The sequence below is a fragment of the Prinia subflava genome, chromosome 6, assembly GCF_021018805.1.
Source record: "Prinia subflava isolate CZ2003 ecotype Zambia chromosome 6, Cam_Psub_1.2, whole genome shotgun sequence".
In the NCBI taxonomy this organism is placed as follows: domain Eukaryota; kingdom Metazoa; phylum Chordata; class Aves; order Passeriformes; family Cisticolidae; genus Prinia; species Prinia subflava.
The window spans coordinates 29454808-29478471 of NC_086252.1; the positions used below are offsets into that span (position 1 = coordinate 29454808).

Sequence of the window (23664 nt, forward strand, 5' to 3'; positions counted from 1 at the left end):
TGTCACTCTTTTAAATTCAAATAATAAATTCATCTTGGTTGGTATGTCAACCCTGAGGGAAAAATCATAAATAAAAGTAACAATACATGGAAAGCTACCTGGTTCTTCACAATGGTCAGTGAGGATTCTGGATTGTATCCACCTTGTCATTCCTGGGAATATTTTATATCTAAGTAATACTGAAAAATTCCATATGCTTATATTTAAAACATATTATATACACTATATTATACATAATATTTTATACAATTCACTGAAATAATGGAATTACTGGAGGTGCAAAGTAATCAGTATCTGCATGATATCAGTGCAAGGAGAACTGGTGTGAAATTATGACAAGAAAAATTGGAGATGAATTGCCATATTTAAAGGAAAAACAATCTGAAGAAGGAGCTGCTGATGGAAATTTCCCTAGCCTGGGTACTTTTTTAAAAGGTCTGAAGATGTTTCCATTCTAGTGTATAGAGGGGAGCAATCTTGTACTGACAGAACGAGTGACCTCAGAGATGTTTGTCTGTAACTTCTGTAACTGTAAGTCCTGGTAAATCTGTTTTGAATTAGAGCCACAGAGCACAAGGAAGAATACAAGTCTTGATTTGATTATGTGCAATTCAAACGGAATAAAATCACAACTTATATTAGATCATCATATGCACTTAGCCTTTGCCCTTCTTAAGGGAGGAGGAATTTTGACAAAGATGGATGCTTTCTTAAACCTCAGATTTATTTATCAAAGAAATGTTTCATTGTGGTCACTTATTTTAGCTTTAGAATATCAGGTTACTGAAGATATCATTCTCCACAAAGGCCTGACTGTGAGATCACTTAACCTCAACAAATACTGGAGCAAATTTTAATGAAGTAGCTTTAGCAAAGAATCTGATAGCAGCAACTGAGCTTCATAATAAAGGATAAGAATAGTTTATAAGGCTTGACAGGAACTGCAGAATCAGCTCCATAATTATAATTTTGCCCATGTGAGTGCTGTAGTTTCTTTGGGCAGGAGTTCTACTCGCTGTCTATGCACAGAACAGGTACCAGTCCTCCAGAGTTCTATTTTTAGCCCTTTGCCATTTTTTCTCTCCTGTGATCTTGGGGAGATGGTTAGAAGGCTGACCCAGTTCTCCCTGAAGTCAGTAAAATCCTTTTTACTGTTTTCAGTAAGAGATGGCTCAGGCTTTGAACTTTGTTTCGACATCCCAACTTCCCAGCAGGAGCATTGATACAGACATTTCCTCTTTGGCAGTGAAGAGTCGAGTCACAACTCGAAAGAACATAAAGGAGATATCACATCAGAGAAAGCCTAATAAGTCTCCTAAACTTCATCCTGCAGGCATAATAAGGGATTCACATCACTCATCTTCAGTGAAGAATATTAGATCTAAGCCAGTCCTCTTTCTCTCTCTAGTTGGTACTTCCTGGCCTCCAGAGATGCCATCCCTTCCGTGCCTTTTTCTTGGTAAAACCCAGGTGACAAAGCTCTCTGAATCAATGCAGGGAACCTTTGCCTGCAACTGCCTTGCACAGCCCCAGAACTTGGTCAGTACAGACTGGTGCTACCTCCTTGGCCTTATCAACATCTCCTTGGGAATGAAGTCTAGAGTGTGTCATTTGTGTTTGATGTGATCAGGGGTCTGATTGCCTGCCCTGTTCCCCTCCTCGTGTTTCTGCTGATGTTTGCAACAAACATCTTTCTCTGGCTGCTGGGAAGGGCTCACAACACACTGGAGAACTTGGAGACAGTTACCATGAAAACCCCTCAGATAAAATAAACAGCTGTAAAATTGTGTGCAGGGACAGATTGTTCTGGAAAAAAATTGTCCAGATTAAGGGCATGAACTCTGCTCTGGACCACCACTAGCCACAGCTATTTTCAATGTAATCAGCCCAAAAACATGCAGCAATAAACTAGCTACGTGTGTAGTTCCTAGCAGGAGATAAAACCCACATGGAATAATTTTCTGTAAAAGCACATGGGCCAAAACCAAAATGCTGCATTAAATAGATTGGTACGCAAAAACGTGAGGAAGATCACAAAGATATATATAGATATATAGCTGTAGCTATAGCTGTAGATATAGCTATCCTTGTGTTTGCAGATCTCATTATTGAAAGAGGTCATTATGCAAAGATTGGTCTACAAAGGTTATTAAGAGATTTGAGGTGGAAGTTGGTTTTGTGCATGAGATGGTGCGGAAGTGTGGAATGCCAGTTACTTCACTGAGAATTTCAAGGGTTTGCACATGACAGTTCTGTTAATGAAATAATAAGAAAAAATGCCACACAACCCTAAAAATTCAGAAAGCATATAATTTTATAACTCATGGATTCTTTTTTTTCTGGATAACTTGTGCTATTATTGTTTGTGAGGAGCTAATCTCCACAGACAAAGAGGAGAGGTGCTTCATGGGATCTTCTTCTGTAGGGATCAGACATATCTGGTGTCATTTTCTGCAGGATACTACAGAAAACTTTCATGGGTCTGCAGTTTGCAAAAAGAGGACAGGCATTATTGTCCTTCTAGTAGAAAAAAATTGCTTTTGCAGTTGCATTAGATCTTACCTTCTTCCAGAATTTTGAATGGTAATACCAGTTTGCAGTTGTGCCAGACCCTGTGCTCCTGCCGGGTCTCAGAAGGGCTGGGAATCTGAGCTAACCCTTCTGGCTGGGGGTGGTGGGACAAGGAGGCATTTCATGCTTCTCTTCATTGTAGAACTTCATTCTCTCTTGGATTCTCACCCTGCCTGATCCAGGGTTATGTCACACCAAAAAAGTATAAAGTGCTTCAAACAAATAAAGAGTCTGCACTCCAAAGATTTTACCAACAAGAGAGCAACCTTGGGATGAAAATGTAGGGAGCAGGGAGGCAGAGCACCATTATAGCACCAACCAGGATGAAGGTCTCAGGTTCCACAGCGCTTTGGTTCAGTGCTTGTGGAGAAATAGATGTACATGAAAATGTTTGATATGTGTAACAGCGTCTGGAGTGATTTATGTGCACTTTAAGCAAACAAACAGAAGGAAGTAGAGCAAGCCCTCAGCAAATGAATAACCTCTGGCTTATTTGGCCTGTGGTGTGTGCACATCTCGATAGCTGACAAGAGGGGACAGTCCTTTGATGGGCACATCAAGCTCAGGAGTTCAAGGCAAGAGTGGGTAACTCGCAAATGTGGCTGCTTATCTGAAATGTATCTAAATCTCTTAAATCTGCAACAGTGAGCTGGAGATCTCTCAGCACTAGGCCTTCCTTCTAGAATGGCAGGAATATAACCATTGGTTGTTTTTCCTATCATGAACTGCGCATGTTTTTAAAATCCAGACACCTGTGACCTCAGTGGACAAAGGCAGAAAAAGAGGTGAAGAAAAATTCTCCATACTCACAATGCACTGTGTTCAATCCTTTTGTGCATGACACATTTATGCAAACACATCCAAAATTAGGTATGCATTCTTCAGGGAAGCATCCTTGTGTGCTGACAGTGCCTGTCACAGCCCAGGGAAAACACTGAGTGTGGCTTCTTCCACACCCCATCAGCCTCCGTGCAGAAAATCCCCTTTGCCTTTGGAGAACCTTGTGCAATGCAAAGGGGCTGCCACATCTTTTATTGTCTATGCAGTGAGGCCAGAGCCTCTGCTGAGGCCAGTCTGCATTCTTTCTCCCCCAAAGTCTGGGGCCCACACCTTTTCCCCAGTGTATTTATATCTGGTCATTGGATCAGTGAACTCATCCACAGCACGACACTGCACGTGTTGGAGTCGGGAAACTGTGATGGCTTTCAGCAGAGATGGACCTAAGTGTGTTAGGGAGAAACGCAGCAAATCTGTGTCCATGCTCTATTTCAACAAAACTGTTTTGTGTCCCAGATCTGTGCCGCAAGGAGAGAGGGAAAGCATTTACAAGTACACTAAATAATACATATAAAAGCAGGAACAGTCTTCTCTGCTCAGGGAGCTGGACTGGCATGTGAGCTGTTGTAGTGGTAATGTGTGAAAAAACCCTGCAGTGGACTAGACTTTGAAACAAATTGTGCTAGCTTTGGCATCTGCTCTAGATACTATTGGAAGAGGATCATTCAGAAAGGATACTGTTAAGTGAAACTAGACCCTAATTCAGATCACATTAAATGGAACATTTTTTAACAAACTCTCAGCTGAAGAGGTTTCCAAAAAATGATTATTAAAACATAAAATTTTGCTGCTGTTAGCAGCCTAACCATTATAGCAGTAGCCTGAACGTGAGGGAATAAAAATTTACTATTGGTAGCAAAACTGTCTCAAAAATGTTCTTCACAGTCCAAAAGGAGAAATGCAGATACCGGATATTTATAGTCAGCCCTCAGAAACTGGGAAAATGAACAGTGAATGAGATGTTTTCTTTTTGCTTTTTATGGCTTTTTAAATATTTTCCCCCATTAAAGACTTGGAGGCCAGTGCTCTGTCTCTGTATTGAACATTTTCTCAAAGAACAACTGTTGACTGCAGCAGGATATTATCTAAGAAGGGACAATATGGCTTGATTTATGGCTTTTTATTTTTGACAGTGTTTGTGTCAATGCTCAGAAGTACATGTGTGTCCACAGTGTTCAAAAGTATTTTGTGTAGATGCATCAAGTCAATGCCTTTTTAAACTGAGGAGAATTTTGAAAAGGAAGGTGCTACAATTCTGCTATCGAGGCAGAGGTTAAAATTCCCAGTGAGAGCAATCTCAAGCCAATGCCAAGCAGTTCTGAAGATCTAGCCCAGTAATGGAAACACCCTCAAGCTGATATCTTTGTCTCTTCTTATTTTTGTTAAGTGTTGAATACCAAAGAGCTGTTGGCCTCATTTTGAGTGAAGAAAGTTTTTATATGACAGCAAGGGCTGGCTCTGTTTAGTTTGCTAAACATAGCTGACTAAGGCATAGCTCCATGGTTCTGGAGAAGATGACTGCACTCACTCTCCATTTCTCCTGTTATTCATGAGACTCTCTGGTGTATTAGCTGAGTGGTGTTTTCCAGAGATGTGAAAAAGACAGAGAAAGGATGGGCAGGTAGCTTGAAACCTGAGGTAAGTTGAGGGAGTTCCCCCCTCTTACTTGACAGTCTGGCATGTCTTGGGTACATTCATTTGCTTCTGGGCTCTTCAGTTCCCTCTTTGTCAAGCAGGAGTCCTACACCTCATAGCATAAAGGCCATGGCTGTGGGTAAATCTGTTCAGGACAGGGCAGGGTTCAAATTTTTGCATAACGAAGGGCAGGTACATGCCCTGGACATGTAAACTGGAAATGAGCATTACATACTGGCAGCTGCAAGCAAATCACATGGACTCAGTCCATCTAGAAATATGATGCAGAACAGTAGGCAGGAGGAAGAAGGCATAGAATGACTTGGAAGACATGGTCTATCTCACAAAAGCCAGGGGAAGGCAAATATTTCTTGGGGCTGAGACATCCCTGGCTGAGATGATTACGTGCTGTAATGTGAGGGCAGCTGGGAGGCCATGGCAGCAAGCTGGTGGCTGAGGGTCACAGGAGGCACTGCAGCCTCCTGGGCTGCTGAGTCCCACATGCTTCATTGCATTATCTGTGAAAAATTGCAGGGAACTTGGAAATAAACAAGTGGGAAGTCCTGTTGCTGTGCCTGGCAGGATTGGGTTGGGGTGGTGTGTTTTAAATAAGAAATTATTTCATGTGTACGCAGGGATTAGTTAACGTGGCCTTATACATTCTCCTTTCACAGATGGCAATGCCACTAGGAAATACTGCTATTGTTTTAAAACTCTGGTGATCACTTGCTTTCATACCTTAAAGATAGCCTCCTTCAGGGGTTTACTTCCTCAGTTGTGTTACTCACACTGTGTTTCTTGCTCTGTTTGCTGGTAGAATACGTACACCAATGCAGACAAGCTCTTGGAGGCTGCAGAGCAGCTGGCTCAGACCGGGGAATGTGACCCTGAAGAGATCTACAAAGCTGCCCGGCATCTGGAAGTTCGGATTCAGGACTTTGTCCGGAGGGTGGAGCAGAGGAAACTTCTCTTGGACATGTCAGTCTCCTTCCATACCCACACCAAGGAGGTAAGATGTGTGTGAGGGAATTTTGCTGTGTGTTGTAGAGTGCTGCAAGAGGCTGTCTCTGAAAACTCAGATCACTGAGAAAAGGCGTTTTCACCACACAGGTGATATTATCGAGTTCATTTCATGCATAAGAGTAACTTGTAAAGAGGAAATAAAATGTGAATGAAACATATGAATGTTACAGTACACTAAAATGTAGCAATACCATATTGAGTGGTGCTTAATCACAGCTAGAATGTATTGCTAGAAAGCAAGAATTCTCTTGGAAGAACATGAGTTGATATTAACACTTTAGGTATAAACACGCCAGCAGCATGATCCTCTGAGGATTCCATTTAAATGTACTGCTAATTAGTGTATCCAATATCATTATGTGTTACTAGAAATCTTACATTGTTTAACGAGGCAGACTTGACTTTTCAAAACAATTGTTAAAGAAAAAACAGCCACATACTGATACAGTGAATCAGTGAGGACCTGAATAAACGCTGTTTAGTGTAGTTGAAAAATATCCAGAGATAAGACTGACTTGCCAGAGGAGATACAGTGGACAGGACATCAAATGGGAGGCCACTGGGGATGTAATTAAAGCATACTTCACATTTTCTGCAGTCCAAAGGCCCTTCAGTGGTGAGTGACTTTTAAAGATAGGGTTTCTTCTGGGAGAGATGGAATTAGTCAGGATGGTTGTTTCCATGCTCTGCAGCATTTATTTGCAAAAGCACACTTGATCAGGAAGATACTCTGAGAAGCTGAAAGCTTTGCCTGTGCTTGATTTACATGTACAAACAAGTTACAAATATCAGGCTTCAGTGTGATGGGGAGCCCCTGAAGCAGAAGGTACTTGCATACATTTATTTGTGTGTGTATGGAAGATGGAGTTTACAGCATGTACATTGTAGCTGTTGGTACATGAAGGTTCTTCTTTTACATCCTGTTTCTGCAATGTACTAAATGTAGTTAACTTTCAGCTTGTTCTGTTGTTCGCAGAGTTGCTCAAACACTTGCAGCTATGATGGTTTGCCACTGGGGAAACTTAATTGGTTATTTCCTCAGAAAAAAAATTGTTTCATAACAGTTTCCTGCTGTGATTAACCTTGATTCACCTATGCAGATGATGAGTAGTAAAAAAAAGATAGTTACTGGTATTGTGTAGCCTAATTTGGCTTTGGGAAATGAAGCCTCCCTGTATGAAGGGATTGGGATTGCAGGGCATCATACTCCTGTTCTTCTTCAACAAGAAGGGAGTTTGCCTGCTCTAAACACCTGCTTCTAATGAGCTCTGTTTTGCTGAATAAAAATGCAAATGTATAAAAAATTCACATTTTTAAAAAATTATTTTAAAACCTAGTCTTCTGTGATAGCATCAATGCTGTTCTCTAGATGATAAGAGTAAATTCTAAGTCTTTGCCTCATTAATGTTTTCTCATGAGACACATTGTTTCTGTGATGTCTTTTTGGAAAGTTCAGTAATTAATTCGTGTCATTTTTAACGAGATCTAGAGGGGACAGACTCTGGGTGTCTCTCTCCTATAAAGGTCCCTTCCAACCCAAACTATTCCATGATTCTGTGACTCTCTCTGCAGAGGGGCAAGTCAAGAGAGCTGTAGCATTGCTGGGACAAGAGCAAAGTCAGGGTGGACACAGGAATCCACATCCATCGTGGTGAATGACAGACTTTGGGCTGGGCTGATAAAGTTGTTCAGTCTCCAAAAGTTCCCCAAAGTCTGAGGATGCCCGGGAGCTCTGCAAGGGGAAGTTTTCATTTACTTACCCCTCTGTTAATTCACTCCTGTAGGGTCCAAACCCTGATTTTCTGCAGGTTCAGTGGTGTTCACTGTGTGCCACCACCTGGCTCCTTCCGTGACTTGTTTCTGCCCTGGTGAAACCCACACAACTCAGTGTCTTGGGATTTTTTAACAAAACTATTAAGTAAGGAAGTTGCTGTGGTTTTAGTGTTTATCTGCTGGCTGTGGGAATCCCCACAGACATGAAATAACAAAACACTGCCAGGGGGGAATTGGTGCAAAGGGAAAAAGCATCACAACAAGAGAGCCTTAGCACATGTTTGTATTTGCCTTTTTATACTATAAAAAGATTGACTTAGGTCCAAATGAGCCGTTGTTTGGCCTTTCTTGGTCCTTCTTGTGTATGGTAAAATGGCAAGGTAACCAATGTAATTGTCATTCTCCAATATTAACAATAGAACAGGTAGATATGAGTAATAACAGATCAATCTAGATCACAGCAGATGTCAAGGCACAGAATCCTTTTGCTGCAGCAGCAGTAAAATAGTGGGAGACCTGAGGTCCATTTCTGGTGTTTACCAGGAGCCATCCAGTCCTGGTGCTCACACGGGCCTCCCTTGCCCTCCTGCTGGCCATGCTGGGCCTCAGGCTGGACTTGCTGTGACCACCCAAACCCCAAACCCATCAGCTGGGAGTGTGTCTTGGAGTGAGGAGAAAGCAGTCTGGTTGCCATATTAACCTGAGATATTTTTGCATTATTATAGAAGACATTATCACTTACTTAATAATACCCATCATTATTAATTTCATTCTTTGTAGTTCTTAAAACTACTTCTTAAACTATGAACAGCTTTTTCTCTTATGTCCTTGGAAATGAAAAAAGGTCCCTTCATATTTTTTTGGCCCTGACGCGGGAAACTATGGCCTGGATCATTTTTCATCTAAGCTTCACAAATTCTCATTATTTCATGTTGTATTAATCTATTGAGACACAACTGGTGAAATGGGAAATTAAGTAGAAAGAATTAGTCTTACTGACACTTTTTCTTTTTTTGGAAATATTCTAAATATCTTCCTGCAATGAACATGTTTCTTCTGACAGTCTTCCTGGCAGAGGTGTTTTGTATTTCTGATGTGCTAATGCCCAGGTGTGGATGAGTTCATTTACTCTGAACTTCTCTCACTGCTTCACCTGCACTCTGCCCACCCCTTCATCTCCACATGCAACTGCTCAGATTCCCATTGCCTGAGAAACTTTTAACTGCTCCTGCTTCTTTTCTCTTGTCAAAGAAATGTTTCCTTTTGTAGTCAGTCTTCCTGTATTTTCTTCAGGGCAATAGGTAGTGTTGAATTAGGGAGTTATTTAAATGTAGATATCCCCATGGGTAATGCAAGTTCAGAGTGGCTTTTTATACTACAGCAGACTTGAATCACTGCTTATTTCATGTGAAAGAATTAAAGAGGATCCCTTCTGCTAAACACTGACTCAGTCAAAGGAATATCAAAAACACAGTCAATTAAGCATAACAATAATTTGATGGGTTTTTAAGTGACCTTTTGAACAATACATACAGTAGGCTGAAATGAGGACTTTTTGGTGTGGTAATAGCACTTTGGAGGCATACATTTGAAACAGTCCTATACGTGATTGTTGAGTACTGTAGGTATCCTATTGCCATGCCTATAAATGAGATTTTGTGTGTCCCACTGTCTATAGCTTTCATTATGCTTTCCTAGTTTGTAGTCAATATTTTTGTACCCTTTTGGACCAAGGTATTTCTGATGGTGTGAGCAGAATCCTGGTACCGTGGGAATCAAATCCAATTATCTGTGTGGCGGGGTGAAGTTATAAATTATTATCACTGGGATAAATGCATTCAAGACTCATACCTGAATAATTTCTCTCAGGATTAAGTGTAATTGAATTTAGGTTCTTTCTTCAAATCTGAATCAATTATTGTCAGGATTGTCAGATCTTGCATTTTTATCACAAATCTCATGATAGTTGATGTTTTTCTGTGAACTTTTGGCTTTAGGATCAAATGATGATAGAGGATTCTTGGCTGGCATTTGGTTTTGTTTAAAAGGGAATGTTTTTTGAGATTCCTGGAGAAGAGGTGGCAGATGTCATAAAATCACACTCTGAAGACTAAAAACCCTCAAGAAATATATGAAAAACATCTTGTAATTCATTGTCTGAATCTTAATATTTAACATTTCTCAGTTTTATACTTAAGGTTCTACAGTGTATTTTACATTTCCAAGTATTAAAATGTAGACAGTAAAAAGCACAGTGACCACTTCTATATCATTAAAGAGTTTTTAAATCCTCTTGCATAATTAAGTGATGACTTAGGTTATTTCTTGTACTGGCTAGTGATGCAGTTGCTAACTTAAGAATTCTCAAGAGAGGAACTTCACTGAATTTAGATCCATTTACAGTATTTGGGACTTAACTAAACTATAAAACATTTCTGCAATTGTTTCATAGTTCTTTGGGGCATGAAAAGTGTGTCTTACCACCTCTAGGTTTCTCATTTCTCAGTGGGCCTCAGATTACCAATTCTGTGTTGAGTCCACGAAAAGACCAGAGAGTCAGGGAATCGTGTTTTCAGATCTTGTGCCCTGTGCTTTGTTGTTCTTTGGTGGGTCAGAAGAGCAGGAGGATGAGGTGCTCAGTGCAGGCACTTCCATGTGGAACCTGCCATGACTACCTGGCCCACAGAATGGGGGATGAGTATGCTCAGAAAATATTTCATGTTGGGAAAAAGGAGCTGCCAGATTCCTAACAGGTTACTATCAACATGTGCAAACTAGACTTGGCAGAGGTCTTCTGAGTGACCAAATTTGGGAAAATTTTCAAATGAATGACATAATGTGTATTCTTGACATCAAGGCTGAGCCCTGAAAAATTTCAAACCTTTCCTTAAAAGCATGGAGGGTCTGGAGCATCTTATTTGAACAGGAATGAAACTAACACAGCCAGAGTACCTTTTTTGTCCCTTCCTCTCATTCTGGCCCTTTTACCTCAAAATTTAAATTCAGCCTTAAGCAGACACCTGGTATGGAAAGTTTCACTCTGAAAATTTTGTCTGATAATGCCATGAGAAAGTGAGAGCTAAGTCCTGGACCATTAAGGGTTGGACAGCTTCCAGTATTATAACCTGTATTATTTGTGGTCAGGGGGTCACATTGGTCACCCCACAGACATCAGTGGGGTTGCTGAGCCGGGTAATGGAGTGGGTCTGCCCTATCAGTCAGGAACAGTAACAGTGTTTTATTGCAGGCACTGCTAACTTAATTTCACTTGATAACCAAGACCTGTGAAATTAGATTTTCTCTGCTTGGGTTGAATATTGTGATTAGGAGATTATTTCAGTGTAGATCACTAATTCTGACAGGGCTTGTTCTTCACTTGGAGGCAGAGCTGCTGGGATGCAGGGAGCAGAAAGCTCACGGGGCTGAGGTCAGCTGCTGTTGACTCCCATCAGGAGAGTTGGCAGAATATATCAAAGTTAATCATGGAGCAAACATGACAGTGGTTCTGGGATATACCCTGTAATCCTGTCACTCACTGTGAATTGACACAGGAATCAAAGTTAATGTTACTGAACTTAAAAATTTGTTGTTTGACTTTTACTGCTAGTATTGACTTTCCAGAGCAATTGCCCACCAGATAATAAAGATTTGTGATGCAGGGGATATTCAGTTTAGCAACTCCACTTGCTGGCAACTTCTGAAAGTTCTGAAAAGGTCTTGTTCTCTGAATGTGTTTGTCTTATACACTGCTCCTGTCCTGGACAGCATTTTTGTTCTTTTTCTCATATTATGTCCAGATTTTAAAAAAAACCCCAAAAACGGAAAGCCTAAAACATTAAAATGACCCAAACTCGCTCATTGCACATAAAATATTCTCTGAGTGGTCTGAGTGGCCAGTTCACACCCCAGCATTTTCCGTGTTAGAATGAAGTACTATGTGTCCTGTTCAAAAGCTAGAAATTCTGTCCTTCACTGGGATAATATTAACAGCTGAGATAGGTGCCCACAGCATGCAAAATCAAACTTCGAAAGTATCTGCCCGTCCTCTCAATAGGGTTGTGAAACATCAAACCTTAGACTTATGCCTCCTATCAGTATGACAATGATTTTTGCTGGGAGCTCAATCTGTGTGGTTCTGGTGCTAGATGGATGGCTAGACTTTGTGATCTTAAAGGTCTTTTCCAACTTTAGTGATTCTGTGATTCTAAGTAAATGCTGTTTTGTTGTGTTTGTTTGGTGTTTTTAAGAAGTGCTCAGTTCCTAAATATTCTCCTGTTCCCATCAGAGGTGAATTTGCAGGCAGAAATTAGAGAATATGGTAGAATGAACTGCCAGAGGTGCCCATACAGTGACTAATGCGTGTGCTGGCCCTTGCCTGGGTGCCAGATTCCCTGGAGAAGGCAGATCCCCTGTCAACTTATCATTCTGATAATTGTAGCTGTGGAGAGCGCTCTGCTGGTATAAAAAGTGTTATTTTTATGTCAGCTATATCAAAGTCCACTCTGGGTTATCAGCAATCAATTAGCACGAAGCAGCAAAATAAAAGCAAATCTCCCTCCAGCTCCAGAGGATAGACTCTGGCCTGGACCAAAATGCCAACATTGACCAGTCTTTAACTTTGGTTATGCAGAGCTAAATCTTGTCTGTAAATCTATCAAAGATCTGGGGCTGAGGAACCAGGACAGCTGGGGTGGTACAGGGTGCCCTTCTTTCCTGTCCATTTGTTGCCCAGAAGCAGGTTTTTTTTCATGAAGGATTAAGGAGCTGGGAAAGAAAAGAGCTGTGGTATTCTGGCAGCACATCCTGCTCTTGAGCAGGGGAGTTTGAAGCACAGCCAGACCACTAGTGAATAAAATTCTGCCATCTGTGATGGCAAAAGATTGGTAAGAGACACAGAATCAAAGTAATGAGAATTAAATGCTTGTAAATGCAGCCACATAAACCAATGTCAGGAAGTCAAACCTGTGCGTGGAAGAGAAGTTCTTTCCATGTGCTAGCCAAGGGATTCCTGTAGACTTCATTTAAGTTGATACTTTGTTATCCACATTTTTCAGGCTGTTCACCAGCATTGTTACAGACCAATGGCTCCATCGAATATTTTCCTTGGCTTTTGAGGACCTTGCATGTGTTTTGTGTGTTGTGGAAATGGGTCTCCAGCCTGTATGCCTCACTCTGCAGATAACAGTGATTTGTGCTGCAGCTAAAAGGGAGTTTTATGAGCATCCTTAAACAGGATGTGCCAACTCTCATAAAGCACTCTTTATCAGACACATTTCTGCTCATTCTGATCTCCTGAAGCTGAGGAAGATGGACTTCTCCCAGTTCCTGTCTGTGGGCTTCAGTGCTGTGTACAAAGGCAACAGAGTGGGCAGCCTGCAATTATTTGTGTACTGAGTAAATTTTCATTAAAGTCATACAAGTACACTCCTGTAATTCACTCATCACTCAAAAGACACATTCTGTCTTTCACCTGAAGCACATCTATGCACTGGAGTCTATTTAACTAGGTGAAAATGGTGTCAGTGGAGTGGCTCAAGTCCCTGGATCCAACAAGACTGACTGATTAAAGAAAAGTCCTGCAGTTTTTCCAGTCCTTACCAAGTTTCAGAATGATTCAGAATTGTCACAAATTACTTATTTCTGCAATTCCCAGGGCACAGTGCACAAAGTTACACAAAAGTCTCAAACAGCAGATCAGGGTGAGACCATGAGTGACAGATAGAGCCACTCACTGGAAAAAGCACAGAGGGGAGAAGCTGCAGCTTCCACTTGAGCAGTGATGTTTAGAACCAATGAACAATATACAGGAGAATGTGATGGTACCTGCGTTTATTTTCCTAGATTGCTGCATTTGTAGTGTGGGAAGATTTTCCTGCACCAAATTGTACTGCATCACACTGGTGTAAAACTGAGTAAATCTTCCAATGTACGAAGAACTTTTCTAAGCCAGTATGATCAAGTGCAGAATTTGATTTATTACAGTTACTGAAGTTAATTACAACCAGATTCCTCATTACAAATAACATATTAAAATTATTCTAGAAGAGGAATGTGTTTTTACAATTCATGATGGTGGCAGATGAAGCATAGAACATGTACATTTGATTCTTCAGTTATAAATCAATTTTCTCTTCTAGATCAAACAGTCCCTGAATTATGTTTACGTGACCTTGGGCTGGGGATCTACACACTCCCTGATGTAAGCCAACCTACCCAAATCATGTTTCCCTTGAGAGGAGATTATTTTGTGCTATATCAATCTGGTCCATGCAGGACTTGGAAAAAGCATCAGATGTTTAGGCAGTGCAAATCCTTTTGCCATAGGCAAGGTTACTAATTAAAAAGCCTGAGCATACAGAAGCACCAGATGCAGCCCGACCAAGGATGAATGTCAAGAAATTGGCGAGGAAAAGGGAAAAAGCAAGAAAGAGGTTCGGGAGAGATCAGATGGGTTTTTTCACAGAATGTTCCCTTTCCACTTGTCATTTCTTCCCAAGCAGTTTGGTGGTGTCTGACAACATAAGCTCTTGCAGCAGGGAGTCTCATGACTTGTGTCTTACCGTGGGAGTTGTATATGGTGGCATTTCATACGTAGTGTCTGGTCATATCCTATCCTGTCACCTTGTATTAGGTGTGCTGCCATTGTGTGACACTTTGCTGTGTTTCCTTTGACGTTCTCTTGAGAGCTGGAATGTGACTTCAGACAATGTTGCTGAAATATGCTTCCAATTTACAATAACTCTCAGTTCTTTCAGCTGAAATGGGACTGAATGCACTGCGAGTGTGAATAAATACCAGCTGATGAAGGTTAATTGTGCTGGAAAGTTTTATCTTTGCCACCATGTTGGTGTGGGGACAATTTACTAAAGGCTCTGCAGTCAAGCTGGATGCACAACAGCAATTGAACAGATGTCTAAACACAGGTGCTGACTGAAATTCTGCCATAAATTAATCTGAACTTGGGATCTGTGTGACTTCCTAGTGCATATCATGACAAAGGTAAATATAATTGCCATAGAACAGGCTTGTATAAGCCTGGCATAGTAGCAGAGGGAAATAGGGTTGATGGACATCTCTCTCTGGAGCAGTTCTTCTTCTGTGTTTTGGGGGTTTTTTGTCAGCCTGCCCAGCAATAGATGACATTTCTCTGACATAGTAAAGGGGTAGAACATACTCCTTGGGAATTTGCTTGTTTCCATTAACACCCTTGTTTTGAAGACCAGCAAAAATATTGTACAACAGTAAATCTCTTGGATTGAACTGGTTGTTTGCACTGCTCCCATAACTCAGTGCTTTTAAACTGCTCTTGAGGGGATTGTAATTCATTTCTGTCATTTACAAATAGCAGCATATAAGCATTGGGTGTTTATTAGTTATTCCAATCATGCAGGCAAGATTTTCTTAGCCATCTCTTTAGGTTTTAGATTTTGTTTAAAGTGGTTCCTTTTTCTAAGTCAAAATCATTAATTTTTAGGTAGCAGGCACAGTTGTCCTTCAGATCTCTGGTTAAGTGGTCTCACTAAGTACTTGAGCAAAATGAAGGGTATTTCATCAGATGAAGTAGCTGGGAATAAAAAGCTCTATTGTCTCTTGGATGGGGGGAAACTGCCTGTGTTTCATATCCAAGAAAGATGCAAAAGTTGTTGTCAAAACACATGAGGGTTGCCAGATGCTACCCCAAAAGAAAGGAGGGCTGTCATTCTGCTTTCCCACCGTTCTAGCAATAAGAGGAGTTTTCTCGTGTAAAGCCTTGATAAATGAAGCTTAAATTGTGGAGCCACCATGGAGCTTCGGCATTAATGTCTTAGGGATAGGTATTTACCTGGGATTTCTCGTAGCTAACAACTGTGACATCTTTATATGTAGTTTGCATGAGTCAGATTAATGTCTGATCTCTGACAGACTTAACTCAGGTGCTACCACTAATGCATTGGATTCTCCATATCCAGTTAATCATACCAAAGCATAGATCAGTTGAAGGAGGAACAAAACTTACTTTTGTGATATACTTCTATATTGTTTTCTCAGATTCTGTATTTTTTTGTTTAGTACCTGTTAAGTAACACAATGCAGAGGTTACCTCCATTTCTGGACACATGCATGACCGGCAAACTTAGTGAAAGGCACCACAGGTGGATGTGGAAATACTGCCTCTATATTTGGAATAACTGCATGGATCTACATAGACCCCCTGTATGGGATAAAGTGGCAGCTTAGTAATAGTTTGAAGTATGTGTGGAAGGGGACAAGTACTCACAAATTTTGTTCATGATAAAAAGAAGTCAATTTCTGCAAATAAGAAATAAAAGTTGTGCTGTGCAATATGTCAGATTTCAATGAGAACAGTTGCTTTGGTCTAAGTTATCTAGCTTAGAGTATGGCCACAGCATCAACTGGAAATGCACAAGGTATCCAGTGATTTGGGGCTTTAATAGTCAGGATTTTTTTTAATCAGTCAAATACTTGCATTGTAATGAAACATCAGGCCCTAAGAGGGACTGATTTTCCTGAGCAGAGACAACCAGCAGTGATTTCTGTTTTATGATTAACAGCTGTTCTGACTGTGGTGTTGCAGTGACATGGAATTTGTCTTTCCATTGCTGTGGCATTTACAAGTGGAGCTTGGTAGCAATTTATGAAAGGTGCTATGAGTTGTAGAACATAACCCGGGAGGTTTTGGAATCAGGTTCCTATTGTGAGTTGTTCCTGAAAGATCTTCCTAATCTTATTAATATTGACTGATTCTTTGTATTAGGGTTTTCCAGGGATTGGTGGAGTCTAAAGGATTAAAGGCCTCTGAGTCAAGGATGACCTAGATTCTGATAGATTTTATTGTGCAAATCCTTACAGTCAGAGGTCATTAGTGGGAACATCTGAAACTAATATGAGTTAATATATTTGAGTGCTCTCTGAAATTAATGAGTGTTTTGGATCCAGGTGAATACAATACAGTTTACGTTGAAGTATTTTGAAACTGATTTAGAAGCCTACTCAAAAAGTGGAGTAAGGTCTTAAATATCCAATGCTCCTTCTGAAAAGTTGGATTGTGTAGACACTTTTGAACACAGGACTTTCCTCTGAAGGCTGGGAACTTTCTCCTCTCCCCTAACATGATAATTTCAAAGAAACAGCAGATTCCTAATAATGAACAAATTTCCTGATTTTACTTGCATTTTTGTGAAGAAAATTTCCAGAGCTTTTTTTTACGTTGAAAAAGGAACTAAGAACTGCAAGAAGTTAAAAAACTACTGGCTTTCCCACCTCAAAACAGAAAGATGATTTATACACATAGCTATTTTTCTGTATTTACAAAGTGCTCTATTACTTGAGGATTAGATAAGCAGAAGTAATATTCCTGAAAAAACTGGTTCTTGTCTGTTTTGGTCCAGCTGTCCCTATTGTTTGAGTGGTCACAGGGATTGGATCAAAACCAGGGAGATTCTCAATCTAATTAACATATAAAGACACTAATGCATTTTCCATCAGGGTAGCTTCCCCAAGTTCTGCCATGGACCTCAGACCACAACTGAAGAAGCCCTCTATTTGACTCGTTAAATGTGTTTTCATTTTTTCATTTATTTCTCATGCCTATCCACTTACATTTGTTTCTTTGATTAATAGTTCCCCTTTTATACTACACTTTTTTCCTAAGAATGTGAAAATGTGTAAATATCCCAAGCAAAGACATTCCATTTCAGGTCAGTGGTTGGGCAGGCCATTATGATTATAATATTTATGAACAAACAGAGGCGTGTACCCAAAATATTCAAAGCTGGCTCTGAAAAGCCTACAAGTAAGGCATATGTTCTAATGCTTGTTTTGGTAAGTCTCTTAGGCAAGGAGTCAGTAGCAGAGGTGGGGGCAGAGCAAAAGGCACTGGGCTCTCCCTTTTCTGGTATCATGGGTGTGCTGGGACAGCTCCTAATTTTGATGATTTTGTTTTGGAGCAGGGTAATATCTTTTCAGTCCATAGCACGTGTGTAGTGTAGCCCTTAGTGCCTGGCCTTAGGCGTGGGCCCTGGTTATGAGAAGCTTTGGCAGCTGGAGCTTTAGACATCCCCATCCTCCTCTTGTTTAACGTGGACGTGCAGAATTCACAGTCTCAGAGGAAACGCTGTAGGATGGGGAGCCAGTGCTACTCGTTTTGAACACAAACATTTTTACCAGCTCTTTGCCACCCACACATGATGTCCTCCTCTGCTTCACGTTCACCCCGAGGTCCCTGTGGGACGGAGCTCTGCGGTGCCTGGGACAGCGGGAGGAGCCCAGCGGGCAGCAGCGCATCCTCTGACATTTCCCAGTGCGCTGGTGATTCTCGCTCTTTTGCTGCTACCTCCAGCACACACCAGCAGAATGTGGGTTAATGGGGCAGGCGTGGCACAGAAAAGAGTCTCTGGTGGAGTCATTAGGGTTTGCTGGCAGGCTGCCAGCTCGGTTGGTGCGATTTTACACTCACTTTTCAGCACAGCTTAAAGGGGAAACCTCCGCTCGCGTTAAGCCTTTACAGCCAGCGAGAGGCTGCCGGGGCATTCCTGCCCCCGTGCAGACCTCTGATGAACAGCTGGCTGGAAATTCTCATCCCAGCACTCGCAATGATTTGTTGCTGCGATTGTAGCTTTAAAAATGGTAGTCAGGACTACGCTAAATTAATGGATCTGCATGGGGCTGATTGGTGATACTGCTGTTTCCTATGTTTGGATTTTCCCAGAGTTAAAATGCAGAGTCTGAGTGCATTTTGAGGAGGGGGTTTGAGTGCTGGAAACAAAAAGGAAACCCCAAAACCTCAACCCCTGGGAAGGCACAGCTAGACTTCAGTCAGTACCATGCACACATACCAAAGATTGTGAGTCTGTCCTGCAACAGGCTTCAGCTGCATGTGAAATTAATAGCAGATGATAGTGCTCAGCTCCTGAAAGGGTTAAGTTATCTGTAGGAGATTTTAATTTGCTAATTGTATAAAGAGTTAATCAGAATAAAAGAATTAGTTATTGCTGTGTAATAAGCAGAAATTTAATTGTTGGTTTTGTTGGGGTTTTTTTGAAAACTACCTCATATTTTCTTGCTTTAAATGGAATCAATAACAAATCTTATTTTCTTGCTTTAAATGGAATCAATAACAAATGTATCTTCTTGGGTTTACAAATTTTAGGTCAGTTTTCCTGTGAAACATGCAGCCTGAGTTAATGCCTATTGATCTGGAATTAGAGAGCAAAAGGGTTAAATCTCAATCCCTCTCTGATTTATATTTCCCTCCCCTTCTTCCCAGCTGTGGACATGGATGGAAGATCTGCAGAAGGAGCTCTTAGAGGATGTGTGTGCTGACTCTGTGGATGCAGTTCAGGAGCTTATCAAGCAGTTTCAGCAGCAGCAAACAGCCACCCTGGATGCCACCCTCAACGTTATCAAAGAAGGGGAAGATCTGATCCAGCAGCTCAGGTAAGCATCCACCTGGGGCACAGGTGTTGAGAAATCTGATGCATGCTGTGCTTTAGGGGTGCCTAATGGGGAACTGCAAGCTAGGATCAACTGGGAGAGTTTGTTAATTCTTTGCTTATTTATAATTCTGCAGATCCTTTGAGTGTTTTGTTGAAATTACAAGGAGTGATTTGTGTGAGCTGATTAGAGTAGTCTGTGGATCAGCACTGGTTTCCTGTTTGACTGAGAGATTATTTATAGGCACTGGGGAGTGAATGGATCCAAATGTGTTTGAAGTGAATATTTTAAGTTGGTATTTATAGAAGATTGTTAAATGGTTATGAACTGAGACCTCATGATTTATATGTTATTCCTGATGCAGGGTAAGTGTATTCCTCTTAATAAAATACACACGTGTCTAACAGTCTTCACTGTTTCATTTTGCATGCAGCACCCTTCTATTTATCTTTGTGTATGTGGGGTTTATTCATAGTGTCAAAGAGGCTCTTTTATTACTGGTTCTTCTACTAGCACTATGAATTAAACCAGCTCATTTTTGCCTAATTTAAAATACATGAAGAGACTAGCCCCAAGAATTTTGGGGGGAAAGGCTGGGGTTTTTGTTGGGGGTTTGATGTGTTTGTTTCTTTTCTTTCTCAATCTGCAAGTATAGTCAAAGGAATATTTGCAGAGTAAGCTTATAAAGAATTTGTAATTGTGAAATCTCTCTCATTTGTTGTTACAGTGGTTTTCTGTGCCTGTAGCTTTGTTGACAGCAATGAAGTTTTCCTGCCTTATGGATGTTACCGGGCACTGAACCAAGTCCAGTACATCATTTATTATTTAGGTCTTTGTTTTGTTACAGGTTGCCCTTACCCACATGTACACAGTGTGCATGTTCTGTATATGTTATAACATGCAAATATCCAAGGTTTTATGCATTTCACCAGACAGTTCAGGAGGGTGACATCATCCTCCTCACCCTGAGCTTTCCTAATCTGATGCTTTTACTTCCTACGTGAGATGTGCAGAAAGTCATGAGCCATGATAGGAACCTGACAGGAAAAGCAGAAGATGCTCTAGAGTAGAATGGACAGTGAGGGCTCTGGTGGAGCTCTGCCCCCAGAAGCCCTCCTGGAGTCCCTAAGTATTTTACTACTGCCATATGGTGAGCTTTCCTCTAAGCTTTTTCCTGTCATCCTGGATGCAGAGTTTTCTCTGCTGGGTCAGAAAAAAAAACAGTGAGAGATTTAAAAGGACTGCTCCGGGTTTTGATTGTCATTCAGCAGCCACACCAGAGCCCATGGAGATTCCAACTCTGTGTGTGACTTGCCAGCACCACAGGGGAGGGCGAGGGACAGGAGCTGTGGTATTGCTTGCCAATATTAGAGCTGGAGAGGAAGGATCAGAAGTAGACATTCCATCCTTCTATTCATCTTTGCTGATGAGATCAGTAGGATAAAAACATGCTGGGTTTGGTAAGTGAGCTGCCAGTGGGGAAGGGGTTTTAGCTAAGAACACGTGCATGACCAGCTGTAGGAGGTCAGTCGAAGGTCTGCATGGTAACTTACTTTTATGCAAAGAAATTTTTTGCAAAGTTTATGGCATTTCTATGACATCCAAAAAATGGCAGTGAAATTGTGGGCTAATATTTTTTTGTTACTCTTCCCAACTGTTGGAATGGCATAACTTCAGTGTGAACACCCATGGGGTAGAGCCTGAAAGGGACCCTGTACAAATCCATGAGGTGGAGTGTGGAGTGGTTTGTGGGGTTGCAGAAAGTGTGAACATTCAAAGAGTCCTGGTTCTGGTTGTGTTATTGGCCTAAAGGATTTCTGACCTGAAATCAGAAGGGAAGTGCGGAGAGTGGCCAGGGTAATACCTGGAGCCGAGAAGTCAGTGGAGCATGGGGAGGAGGTGATTGCAAGGTGACGTGTGTGTTTTCAGCTTTCTCTTAATGTGGACGTCATCAATTCTTAGTTTCAGTCTTGGAAAAGTGACAGTGGCCTCAGCTTTGAGACTCTTTTTGTAATTGGTGTCATGCTCCAATGATTGCAAAATACCAAGGCAGGTTTTGTGACAGCTGTGTTTAACAGAGTTGGGTTTGGGGTCTGGTTTATACTCTGGGCAGTGAGCAGGGTGGAGGAAGATGAACATATTTGTGCAAAGCGATCCCCTGGTTCTGATGAAGTTAATACCAAACCCAGAGAGGACAGCTGCCAAACCTTTGAATGCACACAAATTTTGCAGTGCTGAACTGTCAAGTGTTGGATTTTAGCACTTCTGACTAACTGCAAAGCTTGTAATGTGATCCTGGGCTCTTTCAAAGCAGAACAGTGTGAAAAAAAAAATCCATGAAGCTGCCTCTGTGTGTGCCCACTCTTACCTGCTTTCATGGCTGCTGGCAATGGTAAAGAACACACAGATAAAGGAAAAAAGGAAAAACAAGAATTGCTACAGTCCTTCCTTAACACAGGATTGCATTTCAGTGTTGATCACCTTGTACCTGCCATGAAGAATAGATGAAGACTGCAAATGCTACAATGAAAATAATGAAATACCTTGCTCTTATCAAGCATGTCATAACACAGGTTAAAAGCAATGAAATTACTGGAGCTTTGGAAAGTTTTATGTCTCTTGTTCTTATCTTTGAGAGAACAGATTTTGGTTTAGAGAAGATCATTTGTTTAACAGCACTCTGTTTCCTCCAGAGAGGCAATGAAAAGCTCAGCTGCTTGAACTAAATACCATGCCTGGAACTGCACTTCACACGAGGTCTTCAGGGCCTCAGTGCCCACCTCAGGAGCCCACACCTATCAGGAATAAAGCAGGCCTGCCTCGAAACTCTGTGCATGTCATGGTTCACATTGGAAACACTTTTCACTCCTCCTTATCAGTGCTTTGCTGAGGTGATCGCTGTTCTCAGCAGTCAGTGCAAAGCAAACCTTTTGAACTGCAGTTCCAGGGGTGCTGCTGGGGGCAATACTTCTGGTCATCTGTGAAAGGCAACACAATGACTTGTTCCAGTGAGATAGGAAAAGCAGGAATGCTCATGGCTGAAAAAAAATCCAATGAAGAGTTAATTATCTTGCCTTTTTTACAGTAGTTCAGCATATAGTCTTTAGATAATGGGTATTTCTCATGGAGCCTTCTCCCAGTGAAAGCACTGAAAGTGGTTTTAGGAGCACAGTGTTCATTTTAAAGTCAGCAGCAATGTACTGAGTCCAATTTTATGTTCCCCAAAGTTTATTTTGGAGTGTTTTTTCCAATAATTTCCTTGAATTTTAAAACTCTAATCCATAGCTTTTTAAAGATTAGTAAGGGTCTTATATTTATTCTTTCCCAGAGTTTCTCATCACCAGACAGAACAAGAAATATTGTGGCAGAAGCTTGCAATCTCAGAAATGTTTTGTTTTTTTTTCCTGTAGGGAGATCTTTCTCAAACCAGACTAGCTAGGGGTTGTCAATGCCTTATCCAAGGAGACTTAAAAAAACCCACCAGATTACTGCTCTTAAACTTTTGTATTGCATCAGTCACTGAAATGCAAGTGTGGCTTGATGTGAAGAGTGAAATGTTTAATGAAAAAGAATTTCTAAAACTAAGTGTGTCTCTAGATCCCGTGAGAGATTATTCAACACCGGTCTTGAATAATTCATTGAGTAATTTAGATAATATATGAATAGTAATAATCCTACATCTGAGTGAAGACTTATTTCATGTCCTTTTATAGAAGACAGGTGCTGACTGAAGGAAACAGAACTTGATTGGATGCAGCCTCAGATAAGGCTGTAGTTTCAAAATCTCTAGTTGTTTTCATTCCTCCTCCCTCTGTGCAGCTCTGCCATGGAGGCAGAGACCCTGTGATCACCAAGAACATGAAAACAGAGTGGGGCAGAAACCATGACACCTGGAGTGAGAAATATCAGTGTAATATTCCCATATAAGCAAGGGAAATGGGCAGTACTTGCATCTAAATCTTGTTTTAGCCTAAGTGCCGAAGCCAAGATTAAATTTGGGCTTCAGAGTTTCCTTTCTGGCCCTTCTGAAAGTTGAGGGACCTTGTGTGGAACATTTGAAGATAAATTTCAGTTCTTTACATCTGCAAACGGTATTTATCCATAAAGCAGTCACTGAAAAAAAAACATTGCAGAAGACATAGACTGTAGGTGAGTCGATTAATTTACATGAATGAAATGAAAGCACAAATAGAACAGGAACTGTCAGGACTTTGCTGTGCCCATGCTAAGCTTTCAAGTACAGCATATTCCTGCTTGGTCCTGACCCACCAGTTAAAGGGTTTGCTCCCTTCTGCTGCCTGTAAATGGGAATTGTAGCTGCAGCAGTATCTGACCTGTCACAGTCACATCTCCTTTCACTTCCCCCAGTGAAAAGACAAGTCAGGATCTCTC

The 23664-nt window shown here is 41.1% G+C and overlaps 1 protein-coding gene across 4 annotated transcripts in view; it reads left to right on the plus strand.

Moving 5' to 3' along the window:
* Window positions 1-23664, plus strand: part of KALRN (kalirin RhoGEF kinase) — a 467474-nt gene that overhangs the window by 266382 nt on the left and 177428 nt on the right. For all 4 annotated transcript variants that reach the window (XM_063400879.1, XM_063400874.1, XM_063400877.1 and 1 more), the window contains exons 11-12: window positions 5861-6052; window positions 19106-19275. In XM_063400879.1, the coding sequence (XP_063256949.1) occupies window positions 5861-6052; window positions 19106-19275 (362 nt within the window). The remainder of the gene's footprint in view (window positions 1-5860; window positions 6053-19105; window positions 19276-23664) is intronic.